A 17,872-nucleotide genomic window follows, 5' to 3' on the forward strand; every position below is an offset into this window, starting at 1 on the left:
CAATTAATGTGTGTGTGTGTATAAAAGAAATCTCATGTTTTTGGATAGGAATGGACTGTTAATGGATTGTACGTAGTTCCTGATCACCTTAATTGCCAGCTGCCACTTACTGTGTGTGTTTTATCTTTAGTTTTGGTGAAAAAAAAACCCTAAAACTGAAACTGAAAGTGCAATGGGGTTTGGTTCCACAAAGGGCCCAATTCCTTTCTAATTATAGATGGTTCAAACAAGTAGAATAATGAAGCATTTACTCTCCTATTGCCAGTGACTGCTCAGCCCATCACTTACTAACACTAATTTTTTATAGCCTACCTTGTCCTTTTCTCTTGGCTAATTAATTACTTGCATGTTTTTATTCAAGCGGCTTAATGCTCCAATTGATTTTATTTTATCAATAAGTGGAGTAACAATACAAATTAATTTCCTCGTCCAAATTCAGACAACATATTGATACAAGGGTACATAATTATGTATTGAAATTACAGGCCGGCACTTGCAATATTGGCTCCACTGCTGTGCTCTAGAAAGTAGAAAGTAACGTAGGTTTGGATTTAATATAGTTCATGGTATGCATTATTTATGATTGACAAGAAAAGGTGATAAGGAACAACACATCATTCTATCACATTTTGAAGGTTCACAACAAATGTACGTGTGTACATTTCTGTCAATTTCAATTGGTATCAAACATCAATTCTGAGTAGCCCACATTGGACGGCTATATCTGATTACCAGCTGCTCATCATCTATTATATATCGACCCATCATAGTAATACCCTTTCCCTTCCTTCCCTCCAATCACTTCCAACTAAAACAACATATATATCATCAATCAATATGTCTTGTAACTTGAAAAATAGCACTATCACGTCATTTTTTGTAACGTCCTTGTAGCATTTTTTTTTTTAATTCTTCTGCTATTTAATTACCATCATATAAATTATCATGCACGAGCTGTTCCTTAAAATCAATCACATTTTTTTAATTCTTCTGCTATTTAATCACATCATATAAATTATTCATTCTTTTTGAAATCCAACTAGACAACAAGAAGTCATGTACTTTGGAAAGGGGATATGTTGGTGTATATTATGTTCCAAGCCAAGCCACATCTACACCCTTGTCAACGCCCACATAACACACACACACAGCATAGCTAGCATAGGGGACCTGGCAATGGCAAGCAAGTCCCATCTAAGTGTAGATACAGGAATTAGAAGTGGGGCTTAATTTGGACATTGCATGCCTCCTTAATTGCAACCAGACAAGCGTTAAGTGACATTTTATGAGATAGCATTTCAAAGACAGACCTGTGAAGATCGAATACTCTCTCACAATTAATGGAAGGAATGAAGTTCTATCAATATCAAGTTCTGCTCACCTATTTGCCACTTCTCTGTATGTATCACAATTAATGTACATATCTACATTTGTTTTACTTGCAATTCTTCTTATAGTCTCAGAGATCAAATTGCCTCATCTATTTTCGATCACCACTTTTCATTCTTTCTGAATCAAGGCAAAGCTATACACGCTCAGTCAGATCGATGTTGCCAAGAGAAATTCACCTACTTGAGTTGCTTGCTATTTATTTCACGGATTCTGTGATAACAGGGTGCATCAAATTAATTCGACGGGCAAAACAACAATCCATTCAAAACCCTGCCAAATCATAACACGTACGTCACATATTACAGATTAGCCATATCAGCTTTTTAACTAACAATTTATAACAAAATTTTAGTACACCCAGTTCCTTGTGAATAAAGATGGCGATCCACCATAGGTGGCCAAATAATCAAAGTTCAAATGTTGGGACTTCAGAGTCAAAGCCATTTGCAGATTGGTAGATTAACCGAGGGATTATATTCCTATATGGATCACTTTCTCTCTTCTCCTTCAAATAAGCAAGGCATTTCTCAACCTCAGACTGCACTTCCAAATACAATTTATGTGCTCCCTCCCTATTCCTTAATTCCTGCTTCCTCCCTTCACAGCAAAATCAAAGCTTGGATAATAAGAATGCACACATGGAAAAGAGAGAGTTGAAGAAATATATGTATATGAATAATGATGCAAACGTCAAATTGAATGTATTATTCAAGCAGCCCAACAATTATCATTAAATCGTTCAAAGTCTAAACCCAAAAACTCTCAATCATACTAACAATGTGAAAGCAAAATCCAACCAAAGTGTCCCAACTGCAACCTATTGTCTTTATCCAATGCTGTTTACAAACCCTTATCAAAAGTCATATCAAACAGACTGAAACCAAATGTTAAAATCCTAGCAGCACATGAACTTCTTCACTTTCTGAAAAACAAAAGAGTACATGGCCATTATGTTGGACATGAGAAACACCTACTATAAGGTGGAGTGGCAGTTCTTAATGCTATGATGGAGAAACTACGTTTCACCTCACTGGATTTAATTGATTATGACCCGCAAACCAAATGTTGAAATCCTTGTATCCAATGTTGTTTCCTATTCTGTTGTGTTAATGGTTCCCCAACGGGCCTCATAAAACCATCAAGAATACTAAATTAAAGGGGATTCTCTATCACCTTCACTATTTTTATTGTGTGCCGGTCAATAACCATCACTAGTGCCTCACATTGGGACGGAGCCAGAAAATTGTGTGAGAGGGGGCGATAGTGTAATTTTTTAATAATTTTACTGGGGGCGGTAGTATAATTTTGTAGGTATATATATCAAAAAATGTAAATTAACAAGATGTATTACTATTAAAAAAAAAAAAAAAAATCAGTGGGGGCAATTGGCTCCGTCCCGGCACAAAGAAAACTTATTACAGATTTACATAGGTTAATGACTTAAAGTTTGCGGGATGGATCCAGAGATTAATCAGTTAATTTCTGATAATTCACTGCTACTCTGTTAAGATAATGTTACAGTGGCTGCAAGGTTAAGGGGCTGTTGAAGGACTATGAACTTGCTTCAGGACAGTAAGTGAATAATGATAAATCATCTGTATTCTTCAGCAGGAATGGAGTAATTGATATGGCTCACTGCACGCATCCACCAAACAAAGTTAGATTTTGGTGCTGGGTAATTCTGAAGGGGTCACAACATTAGGGTGGTTCACAATCTAAACCACTGATTATTTAATTTAACCTTAATGAAATACAAAAATCTTGAAAGTTTTAAGACCAGTTTAAGGATATGGTGCAACTATTATTTCAACTGAGAAATATATTTGAGGCAGCAAAGAATTTGTGATGCCAAATAAACATTCAGTCACGGGGTCATTCAGTAAACATACCTGCTGTTTCAATAGGCTTCCCGAATAAGTAATAGAAACGGCCTGGTAGTTTTGGTAGTAAATATGGAAGGTGTTGAGCTTGGTTTGCTACCTCTCCATCAATGTCAGTCCTATATCACAAGATTTACAAAAGCATGCATAAAATAAATAAAAACGCAGCAACAAAAGGTGGGGAAAAAAAAGACAGAAATGAAAAAACCCTCAAGGAACATAGAAAAACAACGATATTAAATCAATACTTGTGCAGTTTGCATATCTATAATTTTTAATCTTTTATTTTTTCGGAAAGTTTCATATCTCTAAATTTTAAGCAAAACAGAATATGATGTATTTGTCAGGGGTTGGCTGGAACTCACTCCTTTTGGGTAACTAGGAGGGGAAAGAAAAGAAAGGATAGCAGTTATGGAAGAAAAAGAAAATAAATGGAGATTAGTGTTAATTTCTCCTCATTTTTGGATAATTAACGAAGGTGTTTGGTCAATAGGACTTAAGTTGTCAAATTTCTTAGAACAAAACTAGACTCTATAACTTTGATTTTAGTTCTAGCTTACATTAGAAATATCAAAAGTTAGTTAGTGTTAGTTGTTACCTTTACAATTGGTTGAAGAAGGAAATTGAAGCTACATTCAAGTGTAACTGCATAATCTTATTCTACAAGGATAAAAGGTAATTTAACATATCGATGCACTCACCAAACTAGGGGTCATGCATTCATAATATGGATTCTCGTTTCTACATGTTGTGATCTTATTTGATTCCCTACATCTTTCAAAACATGCATTAAAGAGTTTTTGAAAACTTCTTTTCTAATAGTTAGAGTAGGTACAAAACGACTTCATTTGAATGTGGTTTTCTCATTACTCCATCTTTCTACTAGAAGGGGTAAAGAAGAAGAATATTTGGATTGAATGAACATGAATCCAACTTGGATATATGATTCAGAATTTTGCACTCTCCTCCATCTACTTTGCAATTAGAAATGAGGCTAGATATTTGGATAGAACAAACATGAAATCCAACATGGCCATATGATTCTGAATTTTGCACTCTCCATCTACTTTGCAATTAGAAATGAGGCCAGAATTCGAGACTTATAACATACACTTTCTCTTCCCACTTTAGTTTATACTTTTGTGCACATTTCTGGTATCAATGCGGCCATTTGACTTGAAGTAACTGCTGTATGTGCCACTTGTGAACTTGCAACTAAATTTATTTAAAAAACCAAGTAAATTGTGACAGCCTGCATTAATAAAGTTTGAGTGTGCTGAAGCAGATAGGGTGTTTTTAGTAAGATATGGAGTTATATCACTTGAGGGTGTTCTGCCCAAATATAAATTAAATTCAATTTCAGCACCTTAATTATCATTTCCATTTCAGTGCCATTTTACAATCACAGAATTTTCCCCAGTTATTAGTCAATTTCAAAAAAGCATTCAGTACAGATTTTCAGCACCTCATGCTGTACGGCTGACAATGTAAAGCTTGCTAAAATATTGGAAATCCATTTTCTAATATTACGTTTGTAATTGTTCTTTATGTTACAATCTTTTAACCACTTCTTTTTACAATCCAATCCAGTAATCTTACTAAGTACTACAGTATATTTTTATGACACTCATGGTTTAGTAAGAGATCATCACTCCTTCCCAGATGAGGTTTCAAGTGTATATGAACACAAAAATCTGTCAATTTTAAATCAAATATGTGAAAGACAAGTTGAAACTAAAAAATCCTGAACTAGAATATACTGAAGTTAAATAAAGGGAAGCAAAAGGATAAAGTGTTAAAGACAAAGACAATAATCTTACACAGGTCAAAGAAAACAATAATAAATACCTCAACCTCACAAACTGATTAGTCCGTTCTTCTATTTCAGCTCTAAGATGAGGAATCTTCATTTGATCATCATAATCAAAGACTACCTAAATACAACAAAACATATCGGTCACTTATTACAAAATCACTTCCAGTTACAGAGAGCAAATATAAAAACAGGTAAGCCACATAGAGAGCCAAGCTGCAGATGTTGTATTCTTCACGATCTTAAATAGCCACAATAAATTGAGAAAAATACAATGGAGTTAAAAAATGAAAAAAACTCCACCAAGGAATTCTTCAAGAATTGAACAAAAGCTCATGACCAGAGAACCACGGCAAAGATGTACCCAGCACTTCAAAAATCCCTTTTTCATTTAGTAGGAAATTAGAGTGAATCCAGTGAAAAAGAAACATATTCTATAGTGTTTCATAACAAGTATTTTGCTCAGTAACACAAATCTTGTCCTTTCGCTTAACTTGACCAGAGCCATTAATTAGTTTAAGCATAATTCTTCACATGTCGCCTTCCTATCCGTTTCTCATTACCTTCGAGGCTTCAATTCACACCAATTCACTCTTGTGAATGCTGCAACATTGTCTTTGATTCAGATTTCCAATTTACATGTTCTTGCTATTCCTATTCCGCACAGGATTCATGCCGGGAAGATCAACAATGGAAGCTATATACCTACTTAAGTATTTAGTTGAAAGATGAAATTCTGAGATTGACGAGGGAGGTGAAAAAGCAAGAGTCCTAGGGCGAGCCGGGGCAAGTGTAGAGCTACGGGGGTCGAGTCAAAGGAAAGACAGTCGAAGGACAGGGGTCGCTAGGTCAGAACTAGAAATCTTCGACAGGTTACAAATATCGAAATGAAAAAAGCTATCTGTCAAGAGCAATATTGGCATCTCATTTTTTTTGCTTAGTTTTCATAGTACGGACTGGTGGCCTAGATTTCGAGTGCACTGGGTGATGCCAAGAAACATTAACACATCATGACTAAAAGAATAAGAGAAGAGATACTCTAAAATTGCCCCTCTCCCAACAATTTGTTGTGTATTAAGAGCAGAGAGAAATAGAATTGGAGTGACAGAAAACTGGTATCATTAAATCAATTTTTTCTTTTTTTTTGCTTCTCGTCAATCTTCTCCGTAAAACAAATGGAAATAGTTGGCTTTTCTGTTCCTTTCACTTCTACTATGAGACAAACTATTCAGTTTAGAATAGTTTGATGTTACTGGTAAATTGGTAACAGCATCATGACAGATAAATAGCAAAAAGACATTTAACTGTTGTATGCTACAAATCTAATAATCGAAAACAAAAGCAGCAGTAAAGAAAATTGAAAATTTCAAGCCTACTTGACAAACATCATCTTCACCGACAGCACCAAAGGGTATAATTTTGGCTCCAAATCTAGCAGCCATCCTTACAAACTCGGATTGTTCTGGCCAGAATAACTTGTATTCTTCACCCTGGAAAGTTTTAGGAGTTGAGTATTAATGCAAAATCAGTACAAACTTTATGCTCAACATACATCTAGCTTATAGGGTCGTGCATACAAATTCATACGAGAAAATACACTAAGGCAAAGAATAAGACATACATATTACATTCCTGGCATCAGAAAAGGTAAAAGTTCTTTACATAACGTTAAAGTTGAAGAAATATAAAAGAATAATAATAGTAACAACAACAACAACAACAATAATAATAATAAAGTGATATAAGGGGTAACTTTTATCATAAATATATATTTTTTTTACCAATAGTTGGTCCAAAGATATTTCTGTTAATTTTTCAGAACGAAAATATGCTGTTGTGTTATCTACTTTATTATTTTTTTTCCGTTTTCAAATAATTTATCCTATGAAGCAAGAAGGAAAGACGCGGTGGCAGTAGGCACTAGCAGGATGGTATCCCATACAAAGGTAAATCTACAATTATTAATATAGAGTAATTTAAATTGTAAAGAAAATAAATATTTAACAGGTAGCCACAAGATGCAACCACTAAGGGACTGTTTTGGATGTTCCTTTGAGTTTGAATGGCTCCGTTAGGATTTACATATCATTTTAATGTAGAAGTTCTATTGAATGGGGCCATTAAATAAGATGGTAGCCATCTCAAAATTGATGTTTAAAGTCAATTATTTGTCATTTTATGTAAATAAAAAAATGACTACGTGGAAAGAAGAAATATGTTGAGTTTCTCTATTTTTTGAAAATAAAATTGAAAAAGTTAATCGTGCCACTCAATTTAAGGGGACATTCAAACAGGCCTTAGAAAGTTACCTTTCTATGAAGAGCCTCACGCATGCCTCCTGGATACAGTAGCACATGGGACTTTGAAGAAAGTAGCCTATAAAAGTTAGTTCCCGAAACAGGAACTGCACCCATAATTCTGAGTATATCAAATGTTGATATATCAAGTGGACTTCCATCTCCCATCTTCACAAACATCATTGGATGTGCTAGTCCTCGCAGAAGAATATTTCTTTCAGCCCAGAGTCGGGATACCAAAGGAATCAATTCTATCCCTAGTAACATGTGATAGCCAACAAACAAGATTGGTCCCTCAGAAGGAATACCCGCAAGGCCCTTCACAATCTTCCCATTCTCTAAAGTTGAGAGCATCACAGGATGAGTAGCTGCCTCCATCCATCTACAATTTATCATAATCATGAAGCAGTTTAACCGGAATTATTGTACCACTGCAATACAATGATTCGTAGAATTCCTTTTGGAAAAGAAAATGGTCTGCTGAACTGTGAAGTAGGCTACGAGCCTTTTCACTAATGACATGATGATAAATGTCGAGCACGCACCAGGAACAGAATCAAGCTACCAGTGGGATTCTCCTAGTTGATCTCTCAAGATAGAGTAAAAAATTTAACCTTAGAAATCAGCATAAGCATTCCTAGCATCATCTTACTTCATCTCCGGTACTTCTACCTTTTTCGTTTCATGAAGCATGTATATATATGTATATGCATATACTTGAAAGAGAGGATCACATAATGAGATTTCCTTGACCACCAAATACTATGTTGTACATCAATACCCATGCATATATAGTGATGTACCATTGATTACAAGCAACATAGACAGAATTCTGTCACTGTTATTATTACATAAGATTGTTTTATTTCTAATTTTTTTGCAAATATCAATTACCTGATTGATTCATATATCTTTTTGAATTCAGAAGGGCTTGGTGGTATGTAATCCGAGGCATAGTCAAGACATCTTGCACGGCGATAATAACTAGCACCTTTTATGATGGTCACCAAGTCAACACCATCTTCCTGTTACATTATTGGAGCATCAGTTGATAGTCAATGCTGGGGTCATTAGACAAGGTAAACACTATTTTGTTGTTCATTGACATGTGCTGCTTTGCAAGATCAAGATAAGTACATCATAACTGAGAATCCATTCATTCTTTTGTTAATTTTCAGAAACAGCCCCCGAAAGTGCGTCATCTTTACTAGGGTTGAGACAGAGAGAGATTTACCAAGAGAAGTGCATGGCCCTGGTCACTAAACTTACGAATCTGACATTTTGGCAGTATTCGACAAAGTCTTTCACCTTCCTCTTCACTTGGTAGCAGCTGATCCTTCCCACTATAATGACATTAACAAAGGCGCCAACAACAAATGGAACAAATGTTAGCTATAAAGTTGAAGTAAAATGCAACCAGTAAACAAGCTTGTGTTTTATTATTACTTGGGGCAGCTCAAATTCTTAAGAGAACAAGCAGAGGCCTCAATACCACTGCTACCCATGTAATGCTTCCTCAATTGAAAAAAATAAAATAAAATAAAATAATGGCACCATCATAGAAACATTTGTAGCACCATAAAGTATATATCAATAGCAACAAAGTCCATTTACAACAATTACTAACCTAGGTACTTATTGTGTGACAGCTTCAAAAGTACTAGTAGATGAAGCAATGGGTATGATAAAAGGTGAATCAATAAAGTTCTTTCAAAACTTCATTGTAAATTTAATGTTGGGGTGAAATGTTATAAATCAATGCTGAGTACATCTGGCTAATACAATTCTATATTTTTCGAATTTAAACAGTAGAATCAATGATTTGATAAAAGTTGAAGTGTTTTTTATGTCTTGACTATTCAATTGTAGTGTCAATTCTGAAGTCAAATGTACAGATCAATTCTGTAGTACTTATGGCAAAGGAAGGATTTTAATTTTCTTGTAAGATGTTTTATACTTTTGGCAGATTTATGTAGTTTGTTTATTATAGGAAAAATACGTATAAGCCTTAATTAGACAAGCAGTTAAGATTGTGTGTAGAAATGGAATGACTTGTTTTCATATTAGAATATACAAGTATTTTGCCAGGAAGATTTAGGAGGGTGAGGTCCTTTGGCTGACGATTCTTGCTGTTGCAAGGAAATCTCATCTCGAACTTAAAAGTAAAAACAGGGAGAACTTACATTATTTAAAATATAAAACTTGATCCAAAATGCATGTTAAAAATTTACTGGAGAGAAAAAAACGAAGTAATAACAGTTGACGAGAATGCATTCTGAAAATACCATCCCAAACACACCCAAGCGTTGCCTTTTTTTATTTGAAGTATGAATTTCTATATCAAAATTCGAAAGAAAAAAAAAGGTGCCCCATATGATAGTAATAATAACATTGACAATAATTATATCAACAGTTTAAGTTTTATGATAAGAAATATATAACGTAGAAATTTCTATTAATAAGTTCTAATAAGAGTACTTGTTGCCTTTATGTGTCTTGGACAGTTCCACCAAACCAGCTAGTTGTTTATTCACAACATTTCAAGAATAAGTTCTCATAATATTTATTTTCCCACTATAATTTGATTAGGATGGCAACAAATGCTGAACAGTAAGGACCTTGAAAGTATCAGTGTCTGTGCTTTAACAGCATGGAGACGTGAATTGGTGTATGCAGAAGCGGATTTGAGCATCTGCAGCTTCCAGAGAAGTGTTTCTCCAGCTAAAACATCAGCAAGGACCTGTGACCTTAATCATCAATTCTTTTTCACATAATTGACAGTGCATGATAAGAAATTTAGAATTTAAGCATCAAGGTGAAGGAACATTAACACAAAGTAGTAAAGACATAGGCAGTCATCTCTATGCAAAATCCTATATTAGTCAACACACCATATACAGAGAGACATAGAACTATAGAAGGGTGTGCCATATTGATGTTTAAAACAAGTACAATAAATTTTGACAAATGTGAGATGGGACACTTATGTTGCATATATAACACATCCTGCAGGATATATCACAGTTCACTTATCTATTCATGTTCATAATGTTGAATCTTACAGAAAGGAAAGATGACAATGCTATAACACCCTGCGATAGTTCTCCAACTGTTTGTTCCGGAGGAAGTCCTTTCTCCCAAGTAGCCATCGCCATTCTCAAAGGAAGACCTAAATATTACAATTGCTTTTGTCATTGGGTAAAATATGACATTTGAATCTAATATGCAACAAAACATACCCTTTCTGATTTCATTACATATGACTCGAACAATGAAGAAGTGCCTGTTAGAATTAGTTCCGAAAAGTCTATTCCCCTTGGAAGACAATGTCATGCTTGTTCATAACTAATCTTGATCAGAGGCCAATTTTGCAAAGTGCTTTTATATGCCTTTTAAGAGCGCTAGTTAAAATAAGGCCAAACTGTTTAAAATTATGTTCTGTTATGCTGCAAAATACAGGGCCATTAAACTATGAAGACCGGATATGGATGCAGTGACTTGGACATAACAGGGGCACAAGCAATAAAATAACAATATATATTATTATATTTATAAAATAATTTTACTCAAATTATCCATAATACCAAGAATGTAATCACCTATTTTTTCATAAATTAAGGTATTGGGTTTTTCTATTAAACATGCTCCCTCTGCCCCATAATACTTGTCCATTTTGGGAACTGTGACTCACAATGGACAAGTATTATGGGACAGAGGGAGTAATATTTTTTAAAATTGCAATGGAACCTCAATTTTGAAATAAAAATAAAAATTGTAAAACTGCCCCCATCGTCTCTTAAGATTGTCCCTGCTGTATCCCTAACGTGTCCCCTCCTTGTCCAACCAAAACTAAATAAAAATAACTAAGTGATGCGAACTCCACCAGACATGTGGCGGGCATTGCCATGACACCCCCTAGAGTAGTGTCCGTGCTTTCTAGCCATTAAACAAGTTAAGCAGCTCATGAGTGACTTGGGCTTGGCTTGTTGAAAAGTTCGTCTAGGCTTGTTCACCATTCAAGCCAACCAAGCTCAACCTTTGGTTTCTACTGAACTGTTTTAAAGTCCAAGTCAATGAAACAAAAGGTTATGCTAAATTAGGCTCGTGGATTTCGAGGTAGGCTTTGTGTCATTGTCCAAACATAACCTTTAAAGGAAAAAATTATATATATATATGACCAGTGAATGTGGTGAAAAATAGTACACTTTTAGGAGTATGTTATAGTCACTAACCAAGAAGCACGAACACTTCTACGAAGATGCCGGTGTCAGACACCATGTTGGATACAGCACTCCGTGGGCACTTCATGGACACATGTCCAATACTTCATGGTCGTGTTCAAAATTTAAAAGTAATTGTCATTAATTTGGACACTTGGCCGACACATTTTGGACACTTGACTGACACATCCCGGACAATTGACTAACACATGCTACACTCTCAAATACAAGTCTTATAAAATACAAATATATAATAATCTTGAATACAAAATAGTTCAAAATGTCCAATCTATTTTTCTTTTAAAAGAAAATTGGCACTATATACATGTCACAAGACTCACAACATGTAATGACACTTCTTAATATGACAAAATTTTAATTATAACAAGAAGGCGGAAGACGGGAAGAGTAAAAACATATATAATATTAGGATATTCACATAGCTCTCTCCTCCAAATTATGTAACACGTTCAGAATTGTTTAATAGACTTATAAATGATAATTTATATTTATATTAGCCATGCCACACTATATCCGTGTCCTACATTTCTGGATATGATGTGTCGCCATATCCGTGTCGTATCGTATCCGTGTCCGTGCTACATAGGTCACTAATTTACAATAGTAAGGGTAGAAATCTCAGCAGCTTGAAGGGTTAACACTTCTAGAAAATGCAAGCTAACAAAAAATAAATAAATAAATAAAGAGAACTAAAACGGTGAGAAGTGCAACCACCTTTACTAACATTAAATAATTAGCCACACTCTATCATCACCTTGACTATATCCAAATATCTACAGTATCTTTGACAAAATAAATACTCTAGATGTGATTCAACATATGTATTTGATGCAAATAGCAACTTGGCCAGTTTTGGACTACCTGAACCGATGTTGTCAGCTCTAATTGGTGATACCAATGCAATGAAGCAATTAGAAAAACTAGAATATAAATCATGAGAAAAAGAAATGGTAACCTGTCAGTAAACTCAGCATATAAGGCACCCCATGATGGAGCTGCACAGGCATGAATTCCAAGAAAGGTAAAAAAGGTTGAAGCTGTGACTTGCTGAAACATGTAGCTGCGAAGAAAACATTATGCAAAAGGAAAATGATAGTTAAGAACACACTGATTATTCAAGCTCCCATCCACATGTTGCAATAAACAAATTTCTCACCTGGGTTAGACAAAATCAGTACAAGATCAATTCCAGGGTTACGGGCAGCCACAGTCAGTGCAAGGCATCCTCCAACAGATTCTCCAACAAGATATATAGGCCTGTTTGGTGATAGGTAATATTCTGATCTAACTGTTTTTTCAACCAGATTCACCAGGTCTGAACCGTAACAAGTTGGAAAACACTAGATTAGCATTTTATTCACTTAAAATATTTTCATATTGAAAGTAAAAGCAGTGAGAATAGTTCTTATGTTTAAAGATATCAATATAATGTCTTTGGATATCCACATGAATTTGAATGGCCACCATTGCATTAACCAAAGCATTTGAAATGAAAAACTCATCATCCAGAATGAATGGGGCCGTTACAGAAAATGGGAGACTTTCACGATGTTCAATGACATGAGATCATTTTCAGAATTTCTGAAATGGTAATTGTTCAAATTTGTTCATATTCATTTAATGTGGTAAATTATTCCCTGATGAGAGAATGGATTCATAAATTAGAATGCTATGAATTAGGCCAAATTTCCATGGAAGGTCCAAATGCACCAGAAGTTCACGAGCTCTTGATCATGAGATACAAGTTAAAAGAAGTTATGGGCACTGTGAGCACAAATTCATAATGACAGCTTTATTGACATGCTTACTCTAGTGTGGTCAAGACAACACAAAGTATCACTTCAAGCTCAAAATGTAAATTATGAACCTAAGGCCAAAGAGTAGGGCAGCATTGAAGTGCAATCCTTCACAAAACCACCAATGCTCTAACACTCTGTGCAGTCCATTCTAGCGTATGTTAATTGAATTAAGTAGCTGAGAGAGAGAGACACCTGCAAATGGTGTTCGATCCATAATTGGAATATGCAAGCACCATATATCAAAAAGCCTTCAATTAAGAGAAAACCACAAAAATTAGTAACATAAACAATCATACTAAATAGATTATGACATAGACTAAACAAAGATAACGACCCATATTCATGACACATTTCGATATTGCAAAGAAACTAAAGACAATCTAAATGCATGAGTGCCAAAATTTACTTTCCAAGTCTTTGATGGTGCAAAACAAGTCCTAGTCCAAGACCATCAACCCCTGCAAAATTCAAGTTTAACAAAAATAAGTATTTGAAACGAGCAAAGAAATACAAAAACAAGAAGAGAGTAAATAAAATAAGATTTCCCACACCCCCAGGAATTTTTTTTTTTTTTTGTTTTTAATCCCACAAATCTGAGAAAACTACAATGCGTCTATTGTGTTGAAGATGGATATAAGATCAGTTACTTATATGGAACATATCTATATACAAATAAATTTTATCTGTTGGATTGTGTACATACTCAGATAGTTTCTCTTCATTTTATAGACATTCCTTGACAATTAAACTTCTCAGTGTATGGTGCCAAATCTCTCAAATTCAACTCCCAAAGAAGTGACTGAGTCAGGAATTCACTGGAAGGGAACAATGTTGAAGAATATTAAGATAAAAAAAAATTGAGCAATATAATAAATATAATAACTTTATATGTCAGAAGATGAATTTTTTATATTAAGCAAAAAAATTATACAAATTGAAGAGAAAACCTATTTATTTTTAAGTAACACAGGTATACAAAACAAATTCAAATTTGTGCGTGTGTTCTAATGTATCCCTCATCCAGTAAAAACTATTGAGAATTTTTAATTAGTCAAATTAGTTAGGACTATACAAAACTAGACTCAATAAAAATAAATAAATGAAAGTTCTCGTATTATTGGAAACTTTAACTATGCGCTTTGCAAAAAAATAAAAATAAAAATAAAAATAAAAATAAATAAAAAAAAATAGAGGCTTTCATGATTTGGAGTAAAGATCTTTTACTCCAAATCAATAAAAAGAAAAGTCAAGCACTAATGATTTGAAGAAAGAAAAAAAAAATGTAATTGGCACTAGTCAAATCATAATCGTTCAAAAAGTTTTGACTAATCCGATTAGACTGATCATTTGGATTTCAATTCTTTTACAAAAAAACCGTCTTAATTAGTATGGAGAAGGCATGTGATATATAGCATGACTGTATGTCCTTTTGGTAAAGTAGAAAAAATTTATGTCTTCATTTTAAACTTTAATAGGCTCACCGAGTCTCTTCTTCTCGTAATCATGGCATTACTGTACGTACCTTGCTAAAAGGTATGGTATTGCCGCTAATACTAATTTGATTAGTAAGAAACAAAATATACTACTGTAGTACTATAATTATATCATATACTCTATATATATATATATATATATATATTGTTCACTTCTCTCACAGTTAGTAGAAAGGAAAAAGAAAAAAATAAGAAATGCGGTAATGATTCAATGAATGAAATGAGTGGGTGAGTGACCTGGTAAAAAGAGCAGCAGAGGGGACTTGTCTAAACGAGAGCCGCACTCTAAGGGCGAAAACCAGCGAGGCGGCCCACCGTCCGATTTCATCAGATCCGTCGACTGCTCAAAATAATCCTTCAAGCTCAAACCATGTCCTACCTCCGCCTCAACCTCCTTCCACCTCGACTCCGACTCCGACTCCGACTCCGACTCCTCATCAAGTTTCCGTGCGGTCTCTGCTTCGGACCCCAACCTTCTTTCCCGCCGTTGTTGTTCGGATAACTCAACGGATCGCCTAGTCGTCGCCGACGACTTCACCACCAAATGTGTTTTCAGTTTCAATGTTCCGCTATCCCGAGATATTTCACGGCCAAATATCGCCGATGAACCGCCGCCCACGACAAATGCCGAGCTGGCCGCCATCAAGGTATATCTGCCGGACCACAAACTCCCTGTCCAAAATTTAAAGCCTTATTACACTTTGTGTTGAGAATGACTGAAAGAGATTCACCAATATAATTATCATTTTAATACTCTACTAAATCTGTAATTACTCTTCAAATCAATAATTACTTGTCGTATTTAATAACAATTATGGAGATTTGGACCCATTGAAACAAAATAATCTTATTGAAACAAAATAATCTTCAAATCAAGACAAGACCCAATCGATCATGCAAGTTTAAAAGAAGCTCAACTTTCTTGACTATTATAGGTCGTTGGTCTCTTGAGTCTTGTCTGCCGCCGAATCAAGATCCTCTTCGCTACAAATTCATCATTTATTTACATCCAAATACAATAGCATTTAATATACATCAACATCTTATATCAATGCAACATATTATATTAGTAAAGTCAATCACTTTCATATATATATATATATATATATATGTGTATGTATTTAAAACTTTCATAAATATATAGTAATTAATGATTTTTTATATATGAGTTTAAAATTTCATCCCTCTTTTAAATATAATAAAAGTGAAATTCATCTAATATTTTATAATAACATAACTAAAATATTATCAATTAAATTGCTAAAGAGTACACCGTTCTTTTGTCATCCGCATTACCTTGGTCCTAATCAAACTAGGTGCCTTACACCAATTTTCTTCTTTTCTTTTTTCTTTCTTCCCAAATTATCTTCTATTGAATTTTCGAAGGTTACTTAGAATAACCTTTTCTTTCTAGACAATTTTCTTTACAAATGACTTTCATGATATTTTAGTTTGAGATATTTTAATAGATAAAATAAGAGAGTAGATTTAGATAGAAGAAACATACATACCAAAAATTTGTATCTTAAAAAATGAATACCATTTGTCAAACAAGAAAGAGACACTAAAGACAATCCAAATTAGATGAGGCTGTTAAAAATGATTTTAAATTTTAATTATAATAGGTGAGACCCATTTAAAACAAATATAGAGAAAAAAAAAATTATAAAGCCAATCTTATTTGCATGAGATTAAGACAAATATGATGATGACAACAATCTTCTTGTATATATTAAAATTAGTTATTTAGTTTATTGCATTTTATAGCATAGGACTAACTTTCTAAACCGATTTGATCATAACCATTTGATGTGAAATCAAAAATATTAAAAGCATTTATTTGATGTACTAATTATTTTCATAAAGTTAAGCCTTTAAAGGGTTATTGTTTAAGGACAATGTTTAGCTACTCAAATTATTTCCATAGAGTTAAGTCTTTTAAAGGGTTATTGTTTAAGGATAATGTTTAGGTATTCACCGGTAAGTAGTTTTATCTTACTCACTCCTTTGAAGCATTTGATGTGAAATCAAAATTATTAAAATCATTTATTTGATGTACTAATTATTTTCATAGAGTTAAGCCCTTTAAGGGGTTATTGTGTCCATTGCTTAATGTACTCGTAAAAGTTTGATTATCAAATACGATAATGTAAAGTTCTATGGTAATAATTACTTTGCGAGAACAATGTCAAAAATTAACTGTCATGCTCAATCTATTTTCTTCTCGATGAGGATAATTTTTTTTTTTATTTACATGTTTTTTATTCTTTTATTTTAAAGAGGTCAATGTAACAGTTTTACCTGAAGAGATAAATTTTTTATTTAAAATTTGTGATTTACATATCACAAATGAGTACTTTCATCGTTAAAAAATATAATACCATGCAGCATAATAAAATAAAAAATGTTATATTATTTAATCGAAGATGCAACAATAATAAAAATAATTTAATAGTGTTGCAATCTACATATATATATTTTTTTACATCACTGCGGATGATTCATAGGTGCTGCATACTAAAAGTAAATGTGTTGTAACGATTTCTTGATATAGTGGCATTATCCATTTAAAAATTTAGTTCCGGTCCAACTAGCGAAGGGTGAGGTGGACAAGAAAATAAAAAACAGGAAGCGAGGCTTCACATAATTGTAGTAAAGCGAGGGCCCCGCAAAGTGTCCCTACATTTTCGCATGTGATTTGTTAGTGTATAACCAAATAAAAGATAAATGGGTAAATTATACTCGCCCCCTCTAGTTACTTAAAACTCAAACGGCTTCCCTCAATTAATTGAAATGTCATTTACCTCCCCTAAAACAAATTTTCGTCATTATTATACACAATTAAAGTTGTTAGACTATGTAATATGAAGTCACAAAGGGTTGATTTGGTTAGCACAAATTAAATAAAAAGGAATTTTTTTTTTTAATTTTTTAAGAATTTGGTTGGGATGAAATGA

At 33.8% G+C, this 17,872-nt stretch overlaps 1 protein-coding gene across 1 annotated transcript; it reads right to left on the reverse strand.

The window, feature by feature from the left end:
* Nucleotides 1-1,629: 1,629 nt before the first annotated feature.
* LOC132285869 (phytyl ester synthase 2, chloroplastic-like) lies at nt 1,630-15,603 on the reverse strand. Its single transcript, XM_059788104.1, has 14 exons — nt 15,153-15,603; nt 13,829-13,880; nt 13,615-13,670; nt 12,780-12,938; nt 12,579-12,683; nt 10,445-10,551; nt 10,001-10,122; nt 8,617-8,725; nt 8,277-8,407; nt 7,395-7,764; nt 6,462-6,575; nt 5,121-5,206; nt 3,282-3,391; nt 1,630-1,989 (listed from the first exon to the last, which is right to left on the reverse strand). The coding sequence occupies exons 1-14, from the start codon at nt 15,556-15,558 to the stop codon at nt 1,799-1,801; spliced, it is 2,118 nt and encodes a 705-aa protein (XP_059644087.1). The 5' UTR covers nt 15,559-15,603; the 3' UTR covers nt 1,630-1,798.
* Between the last annotated feature and the right edge of the window lie 2,269 nt (nt 15,604-17,872).

Source organism: Cornus florida, unplaced genomic scaffold (assembly GCF_030987335.1).
Source record: "Cornus florida cultivar Cherokee Brave unplaced genomic scaffold, ASM3098733v1 CherokeeBrave_3.0.0_Hap2_Chr11, whole genome shotgun sequence".
In the NCBI taxonomy this organism is placed as follows: domain Eukaryota; kingdom Viridiplantae; phylum Streptophyta; class Magnoliopsida; order Cornales; family Cornaceae; genus Cornus; species Cornus florida.